Raw genomic sequence first — 24230 nt, forward strand, 5'->3', positions numbered from 1 at the left:
ATAAAATAAAAATAGTTACAACCAAAAAATATAGAGTAACACTGAATATGACACAATTGGCATATACTGGACCTTACATAAAGAACAGCCCCGACAGGTTTTATTTACTCAAATTTTCCTCATATCTTGACTTGGACAACCTTTGCCCAGCAGGCTACTGGCAGCAATATAAAAAAATGGCCTATAATTCCACTTCTATTTGTATATACTTTTCCTACGATAGAGAAGCACTGAATTCTTAAAGAATATGCAAACCCAACATTTCATATCCCTGATAGGTGCCTGCTGTACCATGTACTTGTATGAAAAAATATCCTGCTTTCTTTGTATTGCTTCCTTTGTGTGAAATCCCTGGTGTTCCTGCCAATCCCTCTGCTTCCCTATTAAAAACTGACAATACTAAGCATGAGAGCACAGCATGGTCAGTTTTTTGGCTGTGCTGGGAGCTAATCCTATGATCAGACCTGTCCTGACACCCCTCCCCCTCCACAGCTTTTCACTGGGAAAACCGGTGTGCTGCTGCTTCTCCTTTCTGAGCTCCTTATGCAGCGTACAGAGTATTTTATCACTTATAAAAAAAAGAAAAAAAAAATTTTTTTTTGTATGTATACACAAATGTTTTGCCTTTCATTTCTGTTTTAAACTGAATGGGTTGTCTTAGAAGATGAAGGTTTACATATACTTTAACCCTGTGCTTTACCTTTATGCACACATTACACTTTGCCTTTGCCAAAACTCCAAAAAAATATTGACTCTACCTAACTAGTGATCGCCATGGCCTTTCCTGTTCTGGATTAAAATGTGTAAATATGGGTAAAGGCTTACAACACTTTTGTCTTAATATTATTCTTAGGACGTTTTGAAAGCTGACAAAAAAGAAAACCCTGTAACAGGAGAAGAAGTCCCAATACAGGGTAGATAGGGTTTACTTACAGTATATGAAAAACCTGGCTTCTATCTAGTTTAAAATAACAGTTTTATTAAACACTTTAAAGAGCAGTACACAATTACTAAAATTCTGCTAATATTCAAAAAACATAAAACGTTTTGAATGCTGTAGAAATAGTATATAAAACAATGTACTTTAATTTGTGTAAGTTAAACCTATATGATAATATTTTATTTATATATTTATCTTGCAGTTCTCACCTTCCAGTTTCCAAATGGCACATGCCCCACAAGGTATTTTTCCATTTTCAAACTTCTCTTCCATTTGCCATTAAATAAATTGGACGTAATGCTTGTTAGAATCAGAGAATTCCAAGGGGGTGTCCCCACCACTGTGGTGAGAGGTTTATGGACAGCATTGCTTCTTAAAAAAACCTGTAATGAAGAAGTATGGGAGCATTTTCACATCTTCCAGCGGAAAAAACACAAGGGGAAAGGAGCCTTTGGGTGCAGTATAAAACCAATTTATTAAAAGTCGATGTGCAAACAACTCACATTTAGAAGATTAAAAAACAGCATTTAGTGGATTGAGGAGGTGATCCATCGTGGGAACAGTCCGTCAGGTCGGCCACAATAACCTCTGCTGGCTTGCCGAGCGTGTGGCTGCCATACACCGCTGAAGCCGGCCACGGTGATGGTGACTTCAGCGGTGTATAGCAGCTGAAGTCACCACCACTATATCCTTTAGAAATCTGGAGCTCGGTTTCAGTTCTCCTGGAAGGCAGCCCTGGTTATGGATCCCATATCATTATCTCATTCCCCCATGCTTTCTACATGGACTTTCATGGACTAACATATCATTCCCCTCCCCCTCAATATAGTATCATATATACCTATTTTATTTATGTTTAACATCCGCCCATGGTGATGGTTTTATATTTTTCCAGTCTTTGCGCCCTTACTTGTGTATCACATCTTCCAGCCAGTGGCGTCTTCAGCTTTCATATTTAGGGGGGGGCACATGGGGGGACAGGGACTAAAAAATACAAATATATATATATATATATATATATATATATATATATATCCTGGGGCCCTATACTACGATCCCACAATGGGCCCTTTCACATGTTCTGCAGTGAGCTCCCTTCCTACTGGGTGGCAGGGTGCCAGGGTGGCAGAAAACAAGAGATATATGTCATCAGCATACCAAGAAAATATAAGGGTCCAAAGCAGTGGGAGAACTATCAGGGTTGCAAAGGATGTCTTGCCATCGGGCCCTGGTGTTCTGCCACTGTGGAGTTCCCCAGCCTCCTCTTGCTGTCCTGCTCCTGCTATTGACAGCGCTAGTCTGGCATCTCTTGGAATTTACAGGCTGGTTCTCCTGTCCTAAGGACGGGAGAAATCAGTCTGTTTTTTCAGTAACTGAGAGTCCTGGTGGAGTCCTTCCTGCAACTCGCTCTTCTCCCTGCCAATGAGAATGCAGGGGAAGGAGCAGATTGGGCGGCCGTGGTTGTGTGAGCGTTCTCATTATGCAGTGTCAGCGAGCAGAGGGAGGGGGGAGGAATCACCCGCAGGAGCTGACTGGGGACGCTCTCCCTCTTAGACATTGCCTTTTTGTAAAAAAAAATATATTTTTTTTTTATTGGGGGGGGGGCACATGGTGGGGCACAGCATAATGTTGGGGGGTCAGGGCCCCCTCTGCCCCCCTCTAGGGACTCCATTGCTTCCAGCATCAACTGCTCTACATTTAGTCAGACATATGAAATCTCAGAGCTATAAAACAATTAGGCATTGGAGTACTTCTCTCTGCCATATACTGTGATTAAAAATCAAAGCAGATAACTCCTATAATGCCCAGCATGTGTCAATTAATGCAGGCCCCTTTGTGATCAGTGTCGCAATAGTAAAGCATCTCCAACCCAACATACCTTTTTAGCACTGGCCCAGGTAGCAGATGCCTCTCAGCCCAGTCCTCCCCTGGTGAATCTTAGTACTAAAGATGCAGCCTGGCAATTAGCATTTTTAGAAGGTGATTTCTAATCTCCAGCATTGTGTCAGCACACTTCACCTCAGTCTTGTTTCTCACTAAAAGGTGCTTCACTAATCCATTTAGGGTACACAAGTCACAATTCTGAGACACAATTGAGGCGATTGAATATGAAACATATGCTAAGAAATGTTTTTTGTCTCCTATGGCAACTAATTCACGTCTGTCAATTCTATAATGGGAATTAAACAGGGATTCTGAATGGTTGATATAAGCAAGAAGAAGTTCTCTTGTTAGCACAATTTTTATTTGCAAACCTTTGAAGGTTCTATGGCAATTGTTATTTTCAGTAATTAGAGCTCAGAAATAATTAGACTAATGTCATATGTAGGTAGGCTTAGTGACATTCATCCATTCATGTTGAGTCTTCATCTAGGTTTGTTATTCTAACAATAAAAAATATGGACTTTTTATTATGATCAGGGCCGTCTTTAATATGGTTTGGACCCCGGGCAAACATTTTTTTTGGGCCCCCCCCCCAATTCAATTTTGCTCTTCACCCCAACATCTCAAAAAACAGACACAAACATAGATTTGTCTTTAAAAAACATTACAGCCTCGTCATATCACAGCGCCCATTACATTGCAGCCTCCTCATATCACAGCCCCCATTGCATTGCAGACCTTTCCACATTATAGTGCCCCTTTACACATCACAGCGCCCCTGTTACATTAGAGTCCCCTTCATGTCCAGAGCTGGACTGGGACAAAAATGTGGCCCTGGACTTCATCCAGACCGACCCAGGGCATAACACATCAGGGGACAGGACACAGAACATCATGACACAGCACATCAGGGCACAGCACATCAGGGCACAGGGTACAGCACATCAGGGTACAGAGCCCAGCACATCAGGGTAGAGGGTATAGCACATCAGGACACAGCACATCAGGGTACAGGGTATAGCACATCAGGTCACAGCACATCAGGGTACAGAGCCCAGCACATCAGGGCACAGGGTACAGCACATCAGGGTACAGAGCCCAGTACATCAGGGTACAGGGTATAGCACATCAGGACACAGCACATCAGGGTACAGGGTATAGCCCATCAGGACACAGCACATCAGGGCACATCAGGACACAGCACATCAGGGCACATCAGGACACAGCACATCAGGGTACAGAGCCCAGCACATCAGGGTAGAGGGTATAGCACATCAGGACACCGCACATCAGGGTACAGGGTATAGCACATCAGGACACAGCACATCAGGGCACATCATGACACAGCACATCAGGGTACAGAGCCCAGCACATCAGGGTAGAGGGTATAGCACATCAGGACACCGCACATCAGGACACAGCACATCAGGGTACAGGGTATAGCACATCAGGACACAGCACATCAGGGCACAGCACATCAGGGTAGAGGGTATAGCACATCAGGACACCGCACATCAGGACACAGCACATCAGGGTACAGGGTATAGCACATCAGGACACAGCACATCAGGGTACAGCACATCAGGACACAGCACATCAGGGTACAGAGCCCAGCACATCAGGGCACAGGGTACAGCACATCAGGGTACAGAGCCCAGCACATCAGGGTACAGGGTATAGCACATCAGGACACAGCACATCAGGGTACAGGGTATAGCACATCAGGACACAGCACATCAGGGCACAGCACATCAGGGTACAGGGTATAGCACATCAGCACACAGCACATCAGGGCACAGCACATCAGGGTACAGGGTATAGCACATCAGGACACAGCACATCAGGGCACATCAGGACACAGCACATCAGGGCACAGCACATCAGGGCACAGGTCACAGTACATCAGGGCACACGACATTGGGGCACAGCACATCAGGACACGGGGCACAAAGCACATCAGGGCATGGGGCACATCAGGGTACATTGGGGCACATCAAAGCACATGGGGCACATCAAAGCACATGGGGCACATCAGGTTACATTGGGGTACATCGCGGCGGACCTCACCACAGAACAACTGGGAAACGATGCAAAAGGCAAATTAGGCGGCCGCTGGAACCGGCCCACTGAGCCATCGGCCCACCGGGAAACTCCCGGTAGTCCCGATGGCCAGTACATGCCTGTTCATGTCATAGTACCCCTTTACACATCACAGCACCCCAATTACATTGAAGCCATTGTCACATCACACATTCACATGTATGTGTTTTGGCGGCCCACATTTGCGCAGGCACAGCAGCCCATTCATTTGAATGGGCTGCCATGCCTGCGTTTCCTGCAGAAAAAAAAAGTTGCATGCAGCATTTTAAAAATGCAGTGGCCTTGAAATTCATTCGGCTTTTGCACCATGCGACTTACCTGCAGTTCCTGCGCACACAAACGTACTGTGTCTTTAAAAGCGTGGCCTAAACATCTAAAAATGCAGCAAGTTTGCCGGAGCAGGAACTGCAGGTAAGTCACATGGTGCAAAAGTATAATGAACAGACAGTGCTGTATTTCATTGCTTGATGGGCATAGGTGTGTGCAGCCCTATTAAATGCTGCATGCACCTTTTTTTTTTGCAGGAAACGCAGACATGGCAGTCCATTCAAATGATTGGGCACTGTGCCTGCGCAAATGTGGGCCACCAAAACACATACATGTGAACCAGCTAGGCCCAAATAAGCCCATCAAGCAGTTCACACTGAGGCGCTTTGCAGGCGCTATAGCGCTAAAAATAGTGCCTGCAAAGTGCCCTGAAACAGCGGCTCCATTCACTCCAGTGTGAAAGCCCCAAGGGCTTTCACACTGGAGCGGTGCGCTGGCAGGGCGTCAGAAAAAGTCCTGCCAGCAGCTTCTTTGGAGCGCATTAGGAGCGGCGAACTCACCGCTCCTAAAGCGCCCCTGCCCATTGAAATCAATGGGCAGCGCCGCTGAACCACCGGCAAAGCACCGCCGTAGCGGTGCTTTGCAGTCGCTTTTAACCCTTTTTCGGCTGGGGTTTAAAGTGCCCCGCTAGAGGCCGAAAAGCGCAGCAAAAACGACGGTAAAGCGCCACTAAAAACAGTGGCGTTTTACCACCAATGCCCGGGTGCTTTCAGTGTGAAAGCAGCCTAAATACAGTATGCCATGTTCCTGTAAATCATGCTGTGTGCTCTCTTCTGAGGCCTCACTCAGCCTGGACAGTGGACTACAGAATTGCTAAGTTTTTTTTAACTTTCTTTTATTACACAAGACATGGCATGGGGATAGGGGGGAGCATGAGCCAGGGGAGGAGAAAAGACCTTACCTGGTCGTGGAAAGCTCAGCTAAGTTCTCCACACTGCTCCTTAGTTTTTTCACTTCACCAGGCTTCAGTGCACTCTCCACTTTGCGCTGCCCAGGGCCCTGTCTCACTCCTCCCCCGCTTCTCCGCTCCTCCGAGTCAGTGCTAACACAGCACTGTCTGCACGCATAGCAAGGGGCGGGGCCAGAGCGTCAGTGGAGCTCAAGGCCCCGCCCACCCACAGGCCGCTCCTCAAATGGAAAAAAAAAGGCACTGGCAGTGTGGGCGCCGTGCGCGCCGCCGCGGCTGACATCACATAATTCAGCGCCGATTTGCGGGCAGCGCGCAGGGGTAACGGGCAGCTCTGCTTTGGGCCCCAAGCAATGACAGGGCCCTGGGCAGCTGCCCCGTTTGCCCTGCGCTAAAGACGGCCCTGATTATGATCAAGTTGCAGTTTTACTTTTCAAAATTGGGATGTTTATATAAATTTAGTTAAACATAGAGATAATTTAATCAGTACATTGACCCCACCCCTTAGTTCAGGGAGCGGCAATCCTGGAGAGGTGGAGATTTAGCTGAACAACATGGAAGAGATCAAAAATCATCATGGGAGGAGACAAAGTGCTTGTTTTAACGGATATAACATAACAAGGCTCAATTGAAAAGTAAGGAAAATTGGGCAAGTTTAGGGGTCAGTAATAAGTAATGCAGAGTTCAGAGAGCAATAATATGCAAGGCAGAATAAAGAAGTCACTAAAAGGTAATGCAGAGTGCAGGGTTCAGGAGCAAGTAACGAAGAGTTCAGAAGTCAGTGACAAACTAGCTGGGGTCAGGAGTAAGTAAGGCAAAGTGCAGAGGTCAGTAGTATGTAACACACAGGGGTTGATTTACTAAAGACAAATCAAAGGGGAAGATCTGAATTGAGGGGAAGCTCTGCTGATCCAATCATGTACAAGCAAAAAATGCTGTTTTTTATTTTCTTTGCATGAACCCCTCAGATCTACAGTGACTGCACTTCCAAGTGCACTTGTAGTGCAAAGTGGATTTGCCTTTAGTAAATAAACCCCACAGTGTAGAGGTCAGTAGTACGTGACACACAGTGCTGAGGTCAGGAGTAATTAATGCACATGTCCTGCTCATGACACAGTACAAACATCTACCCCCTAACCTCCAATCATCCACAGAACATATTCCTACCTCCCTCTGTAAAGTTCACTCAACAGACCTCAGATGCAGCAGTGCCCAGCAAAGTGAAGGAAGTCCTTCCAATATTCCCTCAGCATCATATGACACCTGATGCCGCATACACACGAGCGGACTTTTCAACCAGACTTTTCGACAGACTTCCGACGGACTTTCCTAATGAACGGACTTGCCTACACACGATCACACCAAAGTCCGACGGATTCGTACGTGATGACGTACGACCGGACTAAAATAAGGAAGTTGATAGCCAATAGCTGCCCTAGCATCGGTTTTAGTCCGTCGGACTAGCATACAGATGAGCGGATTTTTCGACCGGACTCGAGTCTGTCAGAAAGATTTGAAACATGTTTTATTTCTAGGTCCGTCGGACTTTTGGGGAAAAAAAGTCCGTTGGAGCCCACACACGATCGAATTGTCCGACGGAGTCCGGTCCACCGGACCAAGTCTGCCAGAAAGTCCGCTCGTGTGTACGTGGCATAATACTTAATCTCTGCAATTTCTTTTGCCGCTCCGATTTGAGGTCTGAAAGGCGGCAGGAAAAGTAAAGAGCTGTTGGAACATCACAGTCTACCTATCACATGACTACAATCAACTGGTAGATTGTGTTTGTGTTTGACCGGTTGCCGACATCCACTTTAAATATTAGGAATTAAACTGGAAATAGGATTATTGGCCTTCATTTCCATCTCAGGTCATCTTTTCACAGACCATTCACAGAAACTCCAGCTTTGGGGATAGATCTAAATATTTGATGTGTTTGTGAGCCTGAATGTTACTTGATAAAACACACTGTACGTGATACAAATATTTAACAAATCATAAAACATATGCACATTATTTTAATGCTTCTAACACGGTATATGAGTAACTTTCTTTTTTCCTATGGGCTCTTGTTTACTTGCAGGTTTTCAGCCTTCCTTCTACCCTTCAAATTCTCTGCCTTCCTTCTTCCCTTCAAATGTAAGTCAGTGGCAATTTTTTTTTCTGATTGAATGACAGGTAAAGATACTACTGACCCCCACACAAAGGCATAATCAAGACAGATTCAGATCAATTTAGAATGTATTATTACCTAAATTAAATTAATTGCAAGTTAACAATTTAATGTATGATTCAATAAGGTTGATTTACTAAAGACAAATAGGCTGTTCACTTCACAATGGAATTTTCCTTTAGTTTAGTGGATACGGTGAAAACTCACTTTGCAAAGAACACCAAATCACATGCAAGGATAATAAATACAAAAAAATATATATTTTGCTTGTACGTGACTAGAATATAGACGTCAACAGAGCTTCAACTCATTCACTGAGCAAAGTAAAATTTGTGAGCAGCCTATTAGTCTTTTGTAAATCAACCCCATTCATTTAAAAAAGGAAATACATACAAATCAGGCAGGCAGAATATCCTTTACATGTTCTGGAACTGGCTGGGAAATACGATTTAATCTGCCCTCATGAAAAGTAATAGATAAACTGGACAAACCTAAAGGGTATATTTGCTAAAAAGCAAATGTACTTTCTTGTACTTTGTGAGTACCTTACTTAGTGCCTTATTTAGAGTACTTGTGTTCAAAAACCCCTCTATAGCAGCAACAGGACAGAAGGCTGTATGAGTTCAGATGTTTAAAGCAGAATGTACACTGAGTAAAATTATAAACGCAACACTTTTGTGTTTGTCCCTATTTATCATGAGCTGAACTCAAAGATCTACGACTTTTTCTATGTACACAAAATGCCTATTTTTCTCGAATATTGTTCACAAATCTGTTTAAATCTGGGTTAACGAGCACTTCTTCTTTGCCGAGATAATCCATCCACCTCACAGGTGTGGCATATCAAGATGCTGATTAGCCGCTTGCCGACCGGCTCACGCTGATCTACGCCGGCAGAAGGGCACGTACAGGCAGATTAACATACCTGTACGTTGCCCTTTAAGAAGCAGTTGGCGGGCATGCGTGCGTGCCCGCCGCGGCCTCCATGAGTGTGATGGCGGGTCGTCTCACGGAGAGGAAGAACGGGGAATTGCTGATGTAGACAAGCATTTCCTCGTTCTGCCTAGTGACACTGACACTGATTACCGCTCCCCCCACAGTTAGAATCACTCCCTAGGACACACTTAATCCATACAGCGCCACCTAGTGGTTAACCCCTTCACTGCCAGTCACATTTACACAGTAATCAGTGCATTTTTAATTGCACTGATTGCTGTATAAATGTGAATGCTCCCAAAATCACGCCATAAGTGTCCGATTTGTCCACCATAATGTCGCAGTCACGCTAAAAATTGCTGATCGCCGCCATTACTAGTAAAAAAAAAAATTATTAATAAAAAATGCCATAAAACTATCCCCTATTTTGTAGACACTATAACTTTTGCGCAAACCAATCAATAAACGCTTATTGCAATTTTGTTTTTTTTTTACCAAAAATATGTAGAAGAATACGTATCAACCTAAACTGAGGGAAAAAAATGTTTTTTTATATATTTGTTGGGGATATTTATTATAGCAAAAAGTAAAAAATAATGTGTTTTTTTTCAAAATTGTCGCTAATTTTTTTGTTTATAGCACAAAAAATAAAAACCGCAGAGGTGATTAAATACCACCAAAAGAAAGCTCTATTTGTGGGGAAAAAAGGATGTCAATTATGTTTGGGAGCCACGTTGCACGACCACGCAATTGTCAGTTAAAGTGACGCAGTGCCGAATCGCAAAAAGTGCTCTGGTCTTTGGGCAGCCAAATGATCCAGGGCTTAAGTGGTTAAACAGCATGATTATTGCACAGGTGAGCCTTAGGCTGGCCACAATAAAAGGCCACTCTAAAATGTGCAGTTTTTATCACACAGCACAACGCCACAGATGTTGCAAGTTTTGAGGGAGCGTGTAATTGGCATGCTGACTGCAGGAATGTCCACCAGAGCTGTTACCCTTGGATTGAATGTTCATTTCTCTACAATAAGCCATTTGCAAAGGCATTTCAGAGAATTTGGCAGTACATCCAACCGGCCTCACAACTGCAGACCAGGTATAACCACACCAGCCTAGGACCTCCACATCCAGCATCTTCACCTCCAAGATCTTCTGAGACCAGCCACCCGGACACCTTCTGCAACAATCGGTTTGCACAATCAAAGGATTTCTGCACAAACTGTCAGAAACCGTCTCAGCGAAGCTCATCTGCATGCTCGTCGTCCTCATTGGGGTCTCGACCTGACTGCAGTTTGTCCTTGTAAACAACTTGAGTCTGCAAATGCTCACATTCGATGGCGTCTGGCACTTTGGACAGGTGTTCTCTTCACGGATGAATACCGGTTTTCACTGTACAGGGCAGATGACAGACAGCATGTATGGCGTCGTGTGGGTGAGCGGTTTGCTGATGTCAATGTTGTGGATCGAGTGGTCCATGGTGGCGGTGGGGTTATGGTATGGGCAGACGTATGCTATGGACAACGAACAGCACAGAGATACCGTGACGAGATCCTGATGCCCATTGTTGTGCCATTCATCCACGACTATCACCTAATGTTGCAGCATGATAATGCACGGCCCCATGTTGCACAGATATGTACACAGTTCCTGGAAGCTGAAAACTTCCCAGTTCTTGCATGGCCAGCATACTCACTGGACATGTCACCTATTGAGCATGTTTGGGATGCTCTGAATCGGCGTATATGACAGCGTGTTCCAGTTCCTGCCAATATCCAGCAACTTCGCACAGCCATTGAAGAGGAATGGACCAACATTCCACAGGCCACAATCAACAACCTGATCAACTCTATGCGAAGGAGATGTGCTGCACTGCGTGAGGCAAATGGTGGTCACACCAGATACTGACTGGTTTTCGGACCCCCCACCCCCCCAATAAAGTAAAACTGCACATTTTAGAGCGACCTTTTATTGTGGCCAGCCTTAGGCACACCTGTGCAATAATCATGCTGTATAATCAGCATCTTGATATGCCACACCTGTGAGGTGGACGGATTATCTTGGCAAAGGAGAAGTGCTCACTAACGCAGATTTAGACAGATTTGTGAAGAATATTTGAGAGAAATAGGCCTTTTGTGTACATAGAAAAAGTCGTAGATATGATATAAATAGGGGCAAACACAAAAGTGTTGCATTAATAATTTTGCTCAGTGTATATAGCGAATGCATAACTGAAAGCTCCAGCACTAGAAAGGTTATGCTTTCCATCTCCAGGCCGCCAGGTTCACTTCATTTTGGTCACAGCAAGCAACTGTAGAAAGATGCACAACTACAAAATGGTGCGCTTCTACTGACAGTCCCACCTGTTAGTAGAAGGTTAGAAAAGCTCAGTAAAGAAAAAAGCTCTCACAAGTTCTTTAGCAAAGTATTGAGCATCATTGGAGAATGATTTATAGGATAATCAAAGAGTGGGCTGAAAAATCCATTGCACATAAGAAAGAGAGAGCCTGAACTGGTGATAGTAGAGAAAACACAAGTGGGCTCTAAAGGGGGTAGGTAGACTTCATACACAGTACATACATGGTTTAATATAAGCTTGTAAACACTAGTCTGAAGGCATCATATTTAATAAGCATTTACAAAGCATTGAACAAGTTGCAATCAGCTCTATTCTGTGTAGAATACAGATCGTAATGTGGGATCTATCAAAGCCTGCTAAAAGCTTGGTCAGACCTACAACCAGCACTCCCATTTATATATTTAACTGGCTCTCACTGGAGCTGTAGAATGCTTTAAAGTGAAATTCCAGGCTCTAACTAACTAAGCCTAAACAGCCCCCACCCCTTAACTCCCCTTTCTAACTCTTACTCTAACTACCCTGTAAAAGGAAGATGCCTATACTTACTTACCTATTCTCTGGTTTGGTCATATTATCTCCCCAGCGGCTGGCTTCAGGGGAGAGGAGAGAGCACCAACAACAAATGGAATGTCTGGGCAGTGACATCACCTATAAGCTTACAATGGGCCATCCACTGTCAGCTATTCCTCCTCTCCCCTGAAGCTGCCGCTGGGAGCTGATCATGTGACTGGACTTCTTTCTACAGGGTAGTTAGAATAGGGGTTAGAAAGGGGATGGGTTTAAGTTTAGTTAATTAAAGCCTGGACCCCCACTTTAAGGACTTTAGGAAAGTTGTTTGAAGCTTGTTAAAAGCTTGGTGACTACTTTCTGAATCTAGTGCTCTTCAGACTAGTGTTTATAAAGTAAGATGAAAACAATGTTCACGTGTATGAGGCCTTCCTAAGAAACAAGCGAGAACTGATTTCGGTAAGTGTTATAAGCATGAGCAACAACAGTTATGCCGCGTACACACGATCGCACATTCCGACAACAAAATCAATGTTTTTTTTCCGACAGATGTTGGCTCAAACTTGTCTTGCATACACACTGTCACACAAATGTTGTCGGAAATTCCGAACGTCAAGAACCGGGTGACGTACATCACGTACGACGAACTGGGAAAATTAGGTTCAATAGCCAGTGCGGCTCTTCTGCTTGATTCCGAGCATGTGTGGAATTTTGTACACATGATCGGAATTTCTGACAACGGATTTTGTTTCAAATTTGTTTGTCGGAAATTCCAATGGAAAATGTCCGATGGAGCCTACACACGGTCGGAATTTCCGACAACAAGCTCCCATCGAACATTTGTTGTCGGAAATTCTGACCGTGTATACGCGGCACAGAGAGATTAATTACAGAGAGAGATTAAAGTGATGTTAAACCCTCAGTTTTTTTTAAGCACTTTCAGCCATTGGATGACCTGTCCCTACACTACCCACATGCTAGAATGTGCACCAAACCCAGGAGCCAGAGTGTTAAAAGGACTCTGCCACATCTAAGATGGCTGCCAGAGTCACATCGGTGGCCAGCATCCAACTGGATTGAGCTGGGCACATATATCTTTAGTGTTTTCTTACTCTCTTTAAAGCACTAAGTCCTGTGGCCTTCTCCTGCTCCATTCTTCTTTTATCAGCATGATAACTTCTGACAAGTTCTACATCAACTGATAAAACCAGCCTGAATTTTGTGTCCTGGGAGGTTGCGATAAATAGATTAACAGAGAGCTGAACTATTCACCCAACAGCTCTACAAGTTTCTGCCTGTCTCTTCCTATGTGGATGGGGGATGCCTTTTCTCCAATCAGCTGTCTTTGCTGTATGCCCAGACTTCACTTCCAGTGCTGAACAGGAAGAGAAAATCTGTAACACGATGTGCATTTTCTAAAGAATATATAAAGCTGAAAACAGCAGATATACATGTAAATCTTATGTAGGAAGATTTGTTTCATCCTTGTGTATCATCTGAGGCTGTTCACTTCACTGGATATATGTGAGGGTTTACATCCACTTTAATGGAAAAGATAAGAGAGTAGGAAGACACACTGCCTATGTATGGAGAAAAACAATGAAACTATGCAATTGCAATATTTACAAAAAAAACCCTGAGATGTAACAGTTAAAGAATCCTGCTAATAAAAATTGAATATTGTAAGTTTATGTTTTTGTTTTGTGCTCAAAAATGGTTATACAGTTATATAAATTCCTCAGACCCCTACTAATATTATTATAAACATATTAAGCTAGTATTGGCTCCAGTGTTCTATTAAAAGGATTCCCAAAAGACCAGGTAGAATGGATATTCTGTAAAAAAATGATCATGTTTATATCCAATGCTTTCTTCTTTATCTGAAATTATAAATCATTAAGGATATAAAATACAATTTACTTGTAAGGTCAGACAATGGGCTGCCATTTAATTTCTTTTTCTTTTTTCATTTTTCCAGTTTAATGTCCCTTCACCACCTCCAACAGGCAAGTGCTTTGATCACAGGAATCAAACAGCTACATCCATTTGGACCTGTACCCAAATGTTAATGTAACATAACTGTATAATAACAATGTTGTCAGAATTGAAAAAAGTAATACAAAATATATAAAGAGTGACAGGAAGGCTGATATGTACAAGTTTCCCTAAGAAAATAAGAACAGTTACTTGTTCTCAGAGATAGCCAGGTCACATGATATTGGCATCATACATGTGGACATGTATACAGGCTGTAGTGAAAATCCACACCCGCCTGAACTCTCAGCACTGGAGAAACCCTGCAGTTTATCATGTAATTGTGGTATACAGATCAGCGAAAAATAATAGGTATATAGTGGCAGTATTTGAATGTAAAAAGAAGATTTAGAAGCTGTGGAAGCTGTGGACACTGTGGGGGGTAGGCAGATGAACTATTTTCATATTACTGGGTTTATTAACACTTTAAGAATGAACACAGGAGTGATCAGTACAGATCACTCACTGTGTCCATTCTGAAAAGGAAGGATACGGTAATTTAAATATTTACTGGCCCCTTCCCCTGCTCTCCATCCTGAAACATTCCCTGCAGCAGCCAGCGGGAGAGGAGGGAAGCTGGCAGCACTGCAGGGGGGAGACAGAGGGCACCAGAAAGCAGAAGGGAATCGGCACCGCATAGGGTGATTAGGGTGTGCCCAGGTACACCCGGAACACCCTGTGCGCACACCTATGCTCACTAGTCAATCATTTTTGTGGCCAGCATTAAAGAAAATTTGAAGCAATATACTCTTTAAAGTGGTGATTAAAATTTGCTGACAGGCAGGGTTTATATGATGGAAGAGCCCCTATCAGTCTCTTCTGTCTTAAATCTTTCCTACTGCCTGTCAGGTGTCAGGTACACTGAGTAGTGTATGCACAGCTCAGCAGACATGTACGGCACCTGATTTTTACCGCAATGATGTGACTCGCGTGTGCATGCATGGGAGTGACATCATCGCAACTTGGCCATATAAGTGGCCGAACAGCCAGAACCCTGATAGAAGACAGTGTGAAAATGGAAGCACCTGGGACCCGCAGGATCGGTGACAGTGCAGTGCTTGAGGGCACATTATGACAAGTAAGACTGCCATAATTTGCTAACATGCAGTGAATATTAGCACATTATGGCATACCACACCCAAGGGCCTATATAATTAAATAAAAAGAAAAAAAACTTTACTACCGCTTTAAGAAAACCAAACATGACAATAATCGAATGTCTTTAGCAAACTTTATATCAGGTCACTAGACTGCACAATTCACAAAAAAAAATAGAAAAGTGAAAGCTGCTACCTTCAACAACAATGCAAACATCTGCACCTCTGCAGACTACAACTAGCTTTTCTTATGCAATTCCTTATGGTGATTTATTGGCCTCTTCCAATATAAATCTACATTTAGGGTGAGCAACTGGAGCACAGTCTATAAAAGGTTAGACTATTAATGCAGACACTACAGAGCCAGCACAATTTTAGTTTAATGACCATATACACATAGATGTTTCGGATGTGTGATGCATAGATGTGTGAGATCAATAATCTCACGAATACTAGTTACAGTATAATAGCCAAGCAGATTTCTGTCTGTGGGAATAACAACACAGGCAAAAATAAGCTTCTCACAGTGTTTATTAGAAGCTATAGCAGGTCAGACAGAGCCCGCATCATTTCCTGGCTGGAAGACATCTAGCATAATCAAGTTCTTTTCTCCTGAGCCTTACAGTCCCTGGCCCACTCTTTCCATTGATTGGATTTCAGTTCTTGCAAACACAGAGGCTACTGAAGCCTTTTAGAAGTCATGTACAGCACTCTGCTGGTCCCTCCCACCAGCCATGGTCTGCTTGCATTGCCTAGAGAAGCACAGAGAGCCAGGAATGTAATGAAAACCATGTTTATTTAATAATGTAACTAGCATGTTAGTAAAGGGCAAAGAAAAACAAATGAAGGCAAAATATAGGCAGAATAAATTTCAGTTTTATCGACTGTTATGGTATTAGTCATTCAAGAATGCATTCTTTTCAATGAGTTGGCCAAATTGTAGACTTGCATTGTGAGAAGGAGCTTTTTGTAACACTGTAAAGGAGGCAGAAGAAATCAGGACAAACACATATTGCTAGTTTTTTTTTAAAACCTATGACAAGATTATTTACAACAAACCAATTTCTTCTTTTCAATACATTTTTATTTAGTTTTAGAACAAGCTAATTTCTTGAATATTAAACACACATTGAAGAGAGTAAACATTCCAATGCTTCTTAAGGAGTTCAGATTGCGAACCTATACATGCCAGACAAAATGTCTCTCTTTGTGTAATCTAGTCTGACCTCTGGATTATGATGAAGTGAAAAGAAAAATGTAAATTAGTAATTAAAATGGTTGTGACTTTTTTTTTTTGAAGGCAAGGTAAATAAAAATCGAAATCTTCAATGACATACTGAAAAGGAAAATAATTGCATTATGCTCTTGTCGTTTCAGCTAACAGTACTAATATATCAATCATTGACAATAAGGGACCATGTCAATTAGGTGATAATAATACCATGGTTTACGGGACAACAGGACATAGTCATCATAGCAATATTAACCCAAGGAATCAATATCCTGGCGGGACCAGACCCAAAAGTTACCCTGCACAAACTCAGAGTAAGCATTTATAAACTAACATTTGTAATATTTTATTCTGCTGCCATATTGAAAAGAATAAAGTACCGTAAATGGTAAACTTTATACATCTGTCATTTCAGCTTATAATATTCAAATCAGTAATAACAATGGTCCACTACAAATTGGAGACAACAATACAATGTATGCTAGGGGCTCAAGTCAATATCAGAGGCCAAGCACCAAACCTAGCACTCCACAACCTGGCCAAACTGCACGTATAAACTCCCTCGCCCCAACAAAAAGTGTACATATTTCACAACCATCCCATACTTCAGAAGTGTGTCTCCCCACAAAGGCAGGAGAAGATTTTTCTGATGCAGCTCTGCCTGCACAAGAGACTGAAAGGCAAACTGATCAACCACTAGAAATACCAACTACAAAGGATACAACTGTGAGCAACTCATTACAAGGAAAGGACAATATTAATTCAAGCAGCTCTTCAGGAGAACAGGAGAACTCTAAGCAATGATTATTGGCATTAACTATAGCAGTGCTTCCTACAGTGAAAAACGTGGTGCATAGCTCGATAAAAAACATGGGTTGACTACTGCACCAAAGTCTGCTTACTCCTGGCACACTATGAAAAAAAGAACATTACCTTGCAGAACTGCAGTTTACAGCCCATTCCAGACTTATGTGCAGAAGCCTGAAACCCTACCTACAATTTGTACATAACATTAAATATGGATGAGGGTTTCCATTTAAACTGTCCTTTTAACCACCGGAATTGACAATTTCAAGCATCCTAACCTGTGCTTCCAAAAATTGGGCTTTGAATACAGCAACCCCATCTCATCATGCTCTTCCCAGATGGCAGCTATATCATCCTGAACTCCCCCACTTCTACCTTCAAGAACCTGGACTTCATCAGCCACAGTTCTCAAGCATTCTGTCAACTACAGTTGCAAAGTTTTAAAATAACTTCATATTCATGAGTATCCATACCTTTGTCTTCATCTAATTTCTTTTATTGAACTATGACTTTGACACTTTAACCCCTTTCTTCTCTGCAACAGACTACCTTTACAATAAAATCTCACCCTTTTCCTGCCCTGATCTTGCCACTTCTGTCAACAACTGCTCGCTTAGTCCTCTGTGGACACACTTGCCACCATCATCAAACACAGATTTTGGCCCTGGACACCAAAGCCGTGGCAAACAGAAGACACCAGAGGTCTCAAAAGACATAGTTATGCTCTTAAGTGACTGTGGTGTAAATCTAAATCTAACCCCTGCAAGACTTCACCCCATATAAATCTGCCCTCCAAAAATACAGTTTTTGGGCTTGCCCTGCCAAAGACCAAGACCTGTATCATCACTCTCATTAACCCCCTCATCCAATCATCATCAGCTTTTTTTCTACCCTTAACATTCTACTTCATCTCCCACCGCCATCACCCACTAACTTATTTACTACCCAGGATATTTCCAATTATTCACACAAGACTGATTTTGACTGTCCAGATATCTCCCACACCTAACATAACATGTCTAACACTACATTCAATATATTTTTCCCTTCACCCTTTTATCACAGAGGAAGTTGCTATACTTTTGTCTGACACCCACCTAACCACCTGCCCCCTGGACCCCTTTCCCTCAAAACTACTCTGGTTACTTTCTTGCTCTATTCAACACTCACATCTCTAATCTCTCCCTCTCTTCCAGCATCTTCTACACCCCTCTAAAACTTGCACTGGTTGCCCCCCCCCATACTTAAAATGCCTTTCCTCAGCAACTTTAAAGTGTTACTAAACCCACAACAGTAAAATCTGTCTGTATATGCAGAATAGCATGCTTGTGATACTTACTGTGAAACTTAAAGCTGACCTCCAGTCATTTTTTTAACTTTCCATCTATTAAATCTTCTCCCCTTGTTGTTTTAACTTTGGATAGTAAAACATTTTTTTTCTGCCAGTAAATACCTTATACAGCCCACTTCCTGTTTCTTGTCTGGTAAAAAGCCTAGGCTTATGACATCATGCACAGCTCTCGCTCTCACTCTCATGAGAGTTTGCCAGGAAGGGAGGGGGATGAGTCATATGAGAGCTGCAGGGCTGCAAAGCTGGAGATGTGCCTCTTTGTGTCTGTGTAAATCCAGGAAGTGAACAGGCAGCAGCTTCAGCTGCCCACAGTTAAAATGGTTGCAGCCAGACTCAGTGGAGGGAGATTTCTGCAGCATATTTGGCAAGTACAGAATCACAGTATATATAAAATAATATGCAAAGTGGTTGGATCTTCCTCATCGTGTAAAAAGGCTGTTTGATCATGTATGCACAGATCCTCCCCCTCCTGCAGGGTCACACTGGACAAGTCCAGATAAGACACAGTCAGAGTAGGCCTGCTGCACATGCTCAGTTTGGTCTCTGTTGTTGGAGAGAATATTTCCTGTTTGAGCTGAGCTAGTCAGGTTACATGATATTGACATCACACATTTAGGCTTGTATACAGATCCTAAATGACAGCCCAGTCCTCCCTCCTCCTTCATGCCCAGTAACTAAAAAAGAACACAGTGGGTGGCATGTCACATCTTGATTGATGGATGATCCGCCTCCCATAAAAGCAGGACACAGGCTATAGTGGATTTCAAGAGGCAATGACTCCCATAAACGAGATAACATCACTGTACATGTTTTTGCAGCATCAGTTACAGCCTGCAGACGTGCATATTGAGGTAATAGATATGTCTAAACATTGATTTCCCAATTTCTAAATTCATAAATAATACAGATTGTGCCAAAAATGTGTTATGTTTTATTTTTTTTTTCACATTTGTGATCCTTCTTTCTCGCTTTCTGTGTTTTTCCTCTTTTTCTCTCTCCCCTGTCATCCTTATTCCACCTGGCCCCCCACTGCCACCTTGCTAACACACTACCCCCTGTCATCCTCATCCTCCTACTACCTGGCACCCCACTGCAACCTTGCTAACACCCCACCCCCTGTCATCCTCAGCCTCATGTTCATCACACCTGGCACCCCACTGATACCTTGCTGACAGCTCACCCTCTGTCATCCTTCTCCTCATGTTCATCACACCTGGCCCCCCTCTGCCACCTTGCTAACACACTACCCCCTGTCATCCTCATCCTCCTACTACCTGGCACCGCACTGCAACCTTGCTAACACCCCACCCCCTGTCATCCTCAACCTCATGTTCATCACACCTGGCACCCCACTGATACCTTGCTAACAGCTTACGCTCTGTCATTCTTCTCCTCATGTTCATCACACCTGGCCCCCCACTACCACCTTGCTAACACACTACCCCCTGTCATCCTCATCCTCCTACTACCTGGCACCGCACTGCAACCTTGCTAACACCCCACCCCCTGTCATCCTCAGCCTCATGTTCATCACACCTGGCACCCCACTGATACCTTGCTAACAGCTCACCCTCTGTCATCCTTCTCCTCATGTTCATCACACCTGGCACCCCACTACAACCTTGCTAACAACCTACCCCCTGTTATCCTCATCCTCATGTTCATCACACCTGGCACCCCACTGCAATCTTGCTAACACCTCAACCCCTGTCATCCTCATTATTATCACACCTGGCACCCCACTGAAACCTTGCTAACAACCTACAATCTGTCATCCTCATCACACCTGGCACCTCACTGCAACCTTCCTAATACACTACCCCCTGTCATCCTCATCACACCTAGCACACAACTGCCAGCTTGCTAACACCTTACCTCCTGTCATCTTCATCCTCATCACACTTGGCACCCCAATGCCACCTTGCTAACGGCCTACCCTCTGTCCTCCTCATCACACCTGGCATCCCACTGCCGCCTTGCTAACACCCTACCCCCTGTCATCCTCATCCCCCTATAACCCATTGCCTGCTTCCAAACACCTGCATTGACAAAGTAGCTTATTACAATTTTGAGAGGACAAGGGTCTCTTCCCCACAAATGTGTGGTTGTGGGTAACGTGGTCTGCGGACGGGGGCTTATTGAAATATGGAACAATATGTTAACAATAAAGATGCCACCCCAGGTAAATGATTAAAGTGTTACAGTAAAATCAGTCTGTATATGCAGTAAAGCATTCTTGTTATACCCCTTAGCGTGGAACCTAAGGGGTTAATCCTCTGCATTGTGCAAAAAGGCTGTTCGATCCTGATTGTCTCCTTCTTCCACAGACTCCAAAAAATAACCTGATATTTACAGTCTTTGGAGTCAGGCTGCACAGTTTGGTGTGTATTGCTAGAGAGGTTTTTTTTTCTTGGGAGGGTGCATGTGATCAGCACAGGGCCAATTAGCACTGTCTAGACAGAGGATCAGGAGTCTTGAAGCCTTATAGGACAATTGTGGGAGAAATGAAAACTCCTCCTACAAGTTATCAGCGCACACTGATAGAAGTCACAAGATTGCTCTAACTGCTATATACAGCTGATGAAAAGGGTATTTATCAGTTTATATTTACTAAAACTATTGCATTTCCATGTTCTGTGTACTGTGGGAGACCAGATATATAGTGAATGCAGGATCTGGGTTCAGTAACACTTTAAATGCCACCTTCTTGCTCCCATTTATCTCCAAACTTCCAAAAAACCTAGTCTACAATCATTTGAGCCACTACCTCACTGATAATGACCTTCTTAACCCCTTTCAATCTGGATTTTACCTGCAACACTGTGGAGAAACTGACATTACTACCGGTAATTGCTAAAACTAATGGTAACTACTCAATACTCATATTCTCAGACCTTTCTGCTGCTTTTGACGCAGTTGGCCACCCGCTCCTCCTAATAAAACTGCACTGACTTGGCCTCCAAAATGTTGTTGTTTCATTGTTCTCCTCCTACCTACTTCAAAAGACCTTCAATGTTATCTACAGCTCAATCTCTTCCTCTTCTCGTACAGGTCCCCCAAGGCTCAGTTCTCGGGTCCCTTTCTGGGTCTCCATTACACCTGCTCCCTTTGTCAGTTGATAGCCTCCCACTGCTTCCAATACCATCTTTATGCTGACAACACCCAAATATAGCTCTTTACTCTTAACATCACCCCTTCTATCTCTTCATGCATTACCAATGTACTTACTGACATATCAGCATGCCAGATAATTTCCTCAAACGCAACCTCTCCAAAACTGAGCTCATAATGCTCCCCCACCCCTGTGTCCCCTCCCCCAAAATTTCTTGATTGTGATCAACAGCACAACGATCAACCCCTACCCTCAGGCCAGGGTGGGTGTAATCCTGGATTCTGACACTCTCCTTTCATCCCCATATCCAACCTCTGTCCAAATCTTTCCATCTTAACCTATGCAACATTTTCAAAATTTACCCATTTTTAACAAATAACACAGTAACAAAGTTTCTAATGTATTCCCTTGTTATCTCTGACCTCTCAGGCCCAATGCCCACCTTCTGGAATAAAGAATGATTTACTGAAGAATAACATAAGCAAACTTGGAACAACAGGTTGGCATTCTCACTTTTTCTTAATTACAGTGCAGAACATTTCAGTGCCACTTACACGAAGTCCAGCCATCTTCCCAAATACTCTTTCTCGAGTACCCCAGCATTGAGTCCTCACATGAAGTCTCTCTCTAGGTCTAGGTCGTGACGGTCTACTACTATTCAGGGTGCAAACCTACAAGCATTAATTCAGGGGTAGTCAGTTCCCATCAATCTTTTACTCAGGGCCCTACCCACACCAGAATATAAAGGGCAAAGTACTCGACCCACTAGCATTACCAGGTGAGTATTCTACATTTACTACCCTCTTACATTTCTTACTTTCTACCCCTAGCATTACTGCCACCCATGCTTGCATCCAGGACGTCTCCAGAGCCTAACCCCTATTCTAAAACTTCCTAACCCATGCTACTGCCATTGCGCAGTCTTCATAAGCGCACTGTTTCAAGGAAGCCTATTATGCCTTCACCTAAAAACTGTACTTTTATTTTCTCCATCACCTCACAATTAATTCCCTTTGTATCACATGATCAACATAATTTCTCAAGATATGGCAACCCTGGATATCTTACTTTTAACCTCCAGATTCTGATAGATCTCTAAATCCATTTGAATGTCTGAGGTGATGCCTCTGCAAGGCCACTTTAACCCACGGTACTAGATGCATTATGTCGTTTTATGTTTACCTGTCAAACATTCTGATCTGCTGATTTTTATGATTCCTTATTGATCCTCTCTATTTCGTTCTGGTATTTCTCAATAAACCTATTGTGAAAGAAAAACTTTAGTTGGGTGGTAAATGCAGTAAAATTGGAAACCTGTATACATTAAACTGAGTCAAAATAATATATTACTTTTACTTATTAACCCTCTTGTACACAGGACCATCTAGGGGCAGTACATCCTTCCCGGAGTTTTGCAGGGAGCCTGTCAAAGTCTATGGCAGGCAGTGGTTGGGCCGAATACTGTACCAAGTGGTACCTGTGTTTAATGCTGGCCATACACTATACGAAAAATCGGCCGAACACATTTTCGAAAAACGAACGTTCGACCGTGACCGCAAACGATCGTGCCATCATGTAATTTCGGATAAATTGTTCAGTGGACATGAATAAATAATTTTTTGTTCGTTTTTTTACATATACCTAGTGCAGACAGTTCGGACGGGAAACACATTAACCTTGCAATTTATCGTACGTTCGGCAGAAATTTTCCAAACTTCCCGTTCGTTTTTTTTCCACAAAAACGTCACAAACGATTATCGATTTGTGCCCATTAACTTGCCGAAAAATGAACGAAGTGTCTATATGAACGATTTTTCGGCTGATTTTTTGTATAGTGTATGGCCAGCATTAGGTTCTGTGTATTCAGGGCCAAATACCTATTTGCAAGGGACGTTACAGATAGGGAGAAAAATCTCTGGCCTAATTCACTGCTGGTGTTCCAAAAGCCATGGCCAGATTCATTGCCTCTGTTCCAGTAAAGAGATACAAAGAGCAAAAAAGAGATTACATCAAAATATATTGTACAATTTAGAGATTTAAAAACATATTGGGAATTGTAGGAAATTCATTAAATAAAAATATTTAAATCGTTTTTTTCCTTTTAGTCATTTATAATATTTTTTAATATGTAAAAGGTAACAGACACTTTTACAAATTTATTATTATTATTATTATTATTATTATTATTATTATTACAAATACGCAGATGGCTAATTAAATCAAACAATTCGGGTCTGTTTACACCAGAATGCGGTATGGGATACCCGTGTTCCATGTGCATTTCCAGCAACGTGTTTAAAATGCACTGCATTTGTGATCTGCAGCTGGAAATAGGCCAACCGCAGGTCGCAAACGCTGTGCGTTGCCTGCACCAGATTGCATGGTACAGTAGTACCATTTGATTTGGTTGCTGTGTGTTTTATAAAGTAGTGTATGCACTAATTTTGCTGTGCTCCGGTGCAATTTCAGTCT

At 42.9% G+C, this 24230-nt stretch overlaps 1 protein-coding gene across 1 annotated transcript in view; it reads left to right on the forward strand.

Moving 5' to 3' along the window:
* The window catches only part of RIPK3 (receptor interacting serine/threonine kinase 3), a 150715-nt gene extending 127679 nt beyond the window's left edge, over positions 1-23036 (forward strand). The window contains exons 15-20 of the mRNA XM_073631825.1: positions 1143-1182; positions 8239-8294; positions 14105-14136; positions 15027-15028; positions 16635-16802; positions 16904-23036. Of these exons, the coding sequence (XP_073487926.1) occupies positions 1143-1182; positions 8239-8294; positions 14105-14136; positions 15027-15028; positions 16635-16802; positions 16904-17292 (687 nt within the window). The 3' untranslated portion in view covers positions 17293-23036. The remainder of the gene's footprint in view (positions 1-1142; positions 1183-8238; positions 8295-14104; positions 14137-15026; positions 15029-16634; positions 16803-16903) is intronic.
* The last annotated feature ends 1194 nt before the right edge of the window (positions 23037-24230 follow it).

This window comes from Aquarana catesbeiana, linkage group LG01, assembly GCF_042186555.1.
Source record: "Aquarana catesbeiana isolate 2022-GZ linkage group LG01, ASM4218655v1, whole genome shotgun sequence".
NCBI lineage: Eukaryota > Metazoa > Chordata > Amphibia > Anura > Ranidae > Aquarana > Aquarana catesbeiana.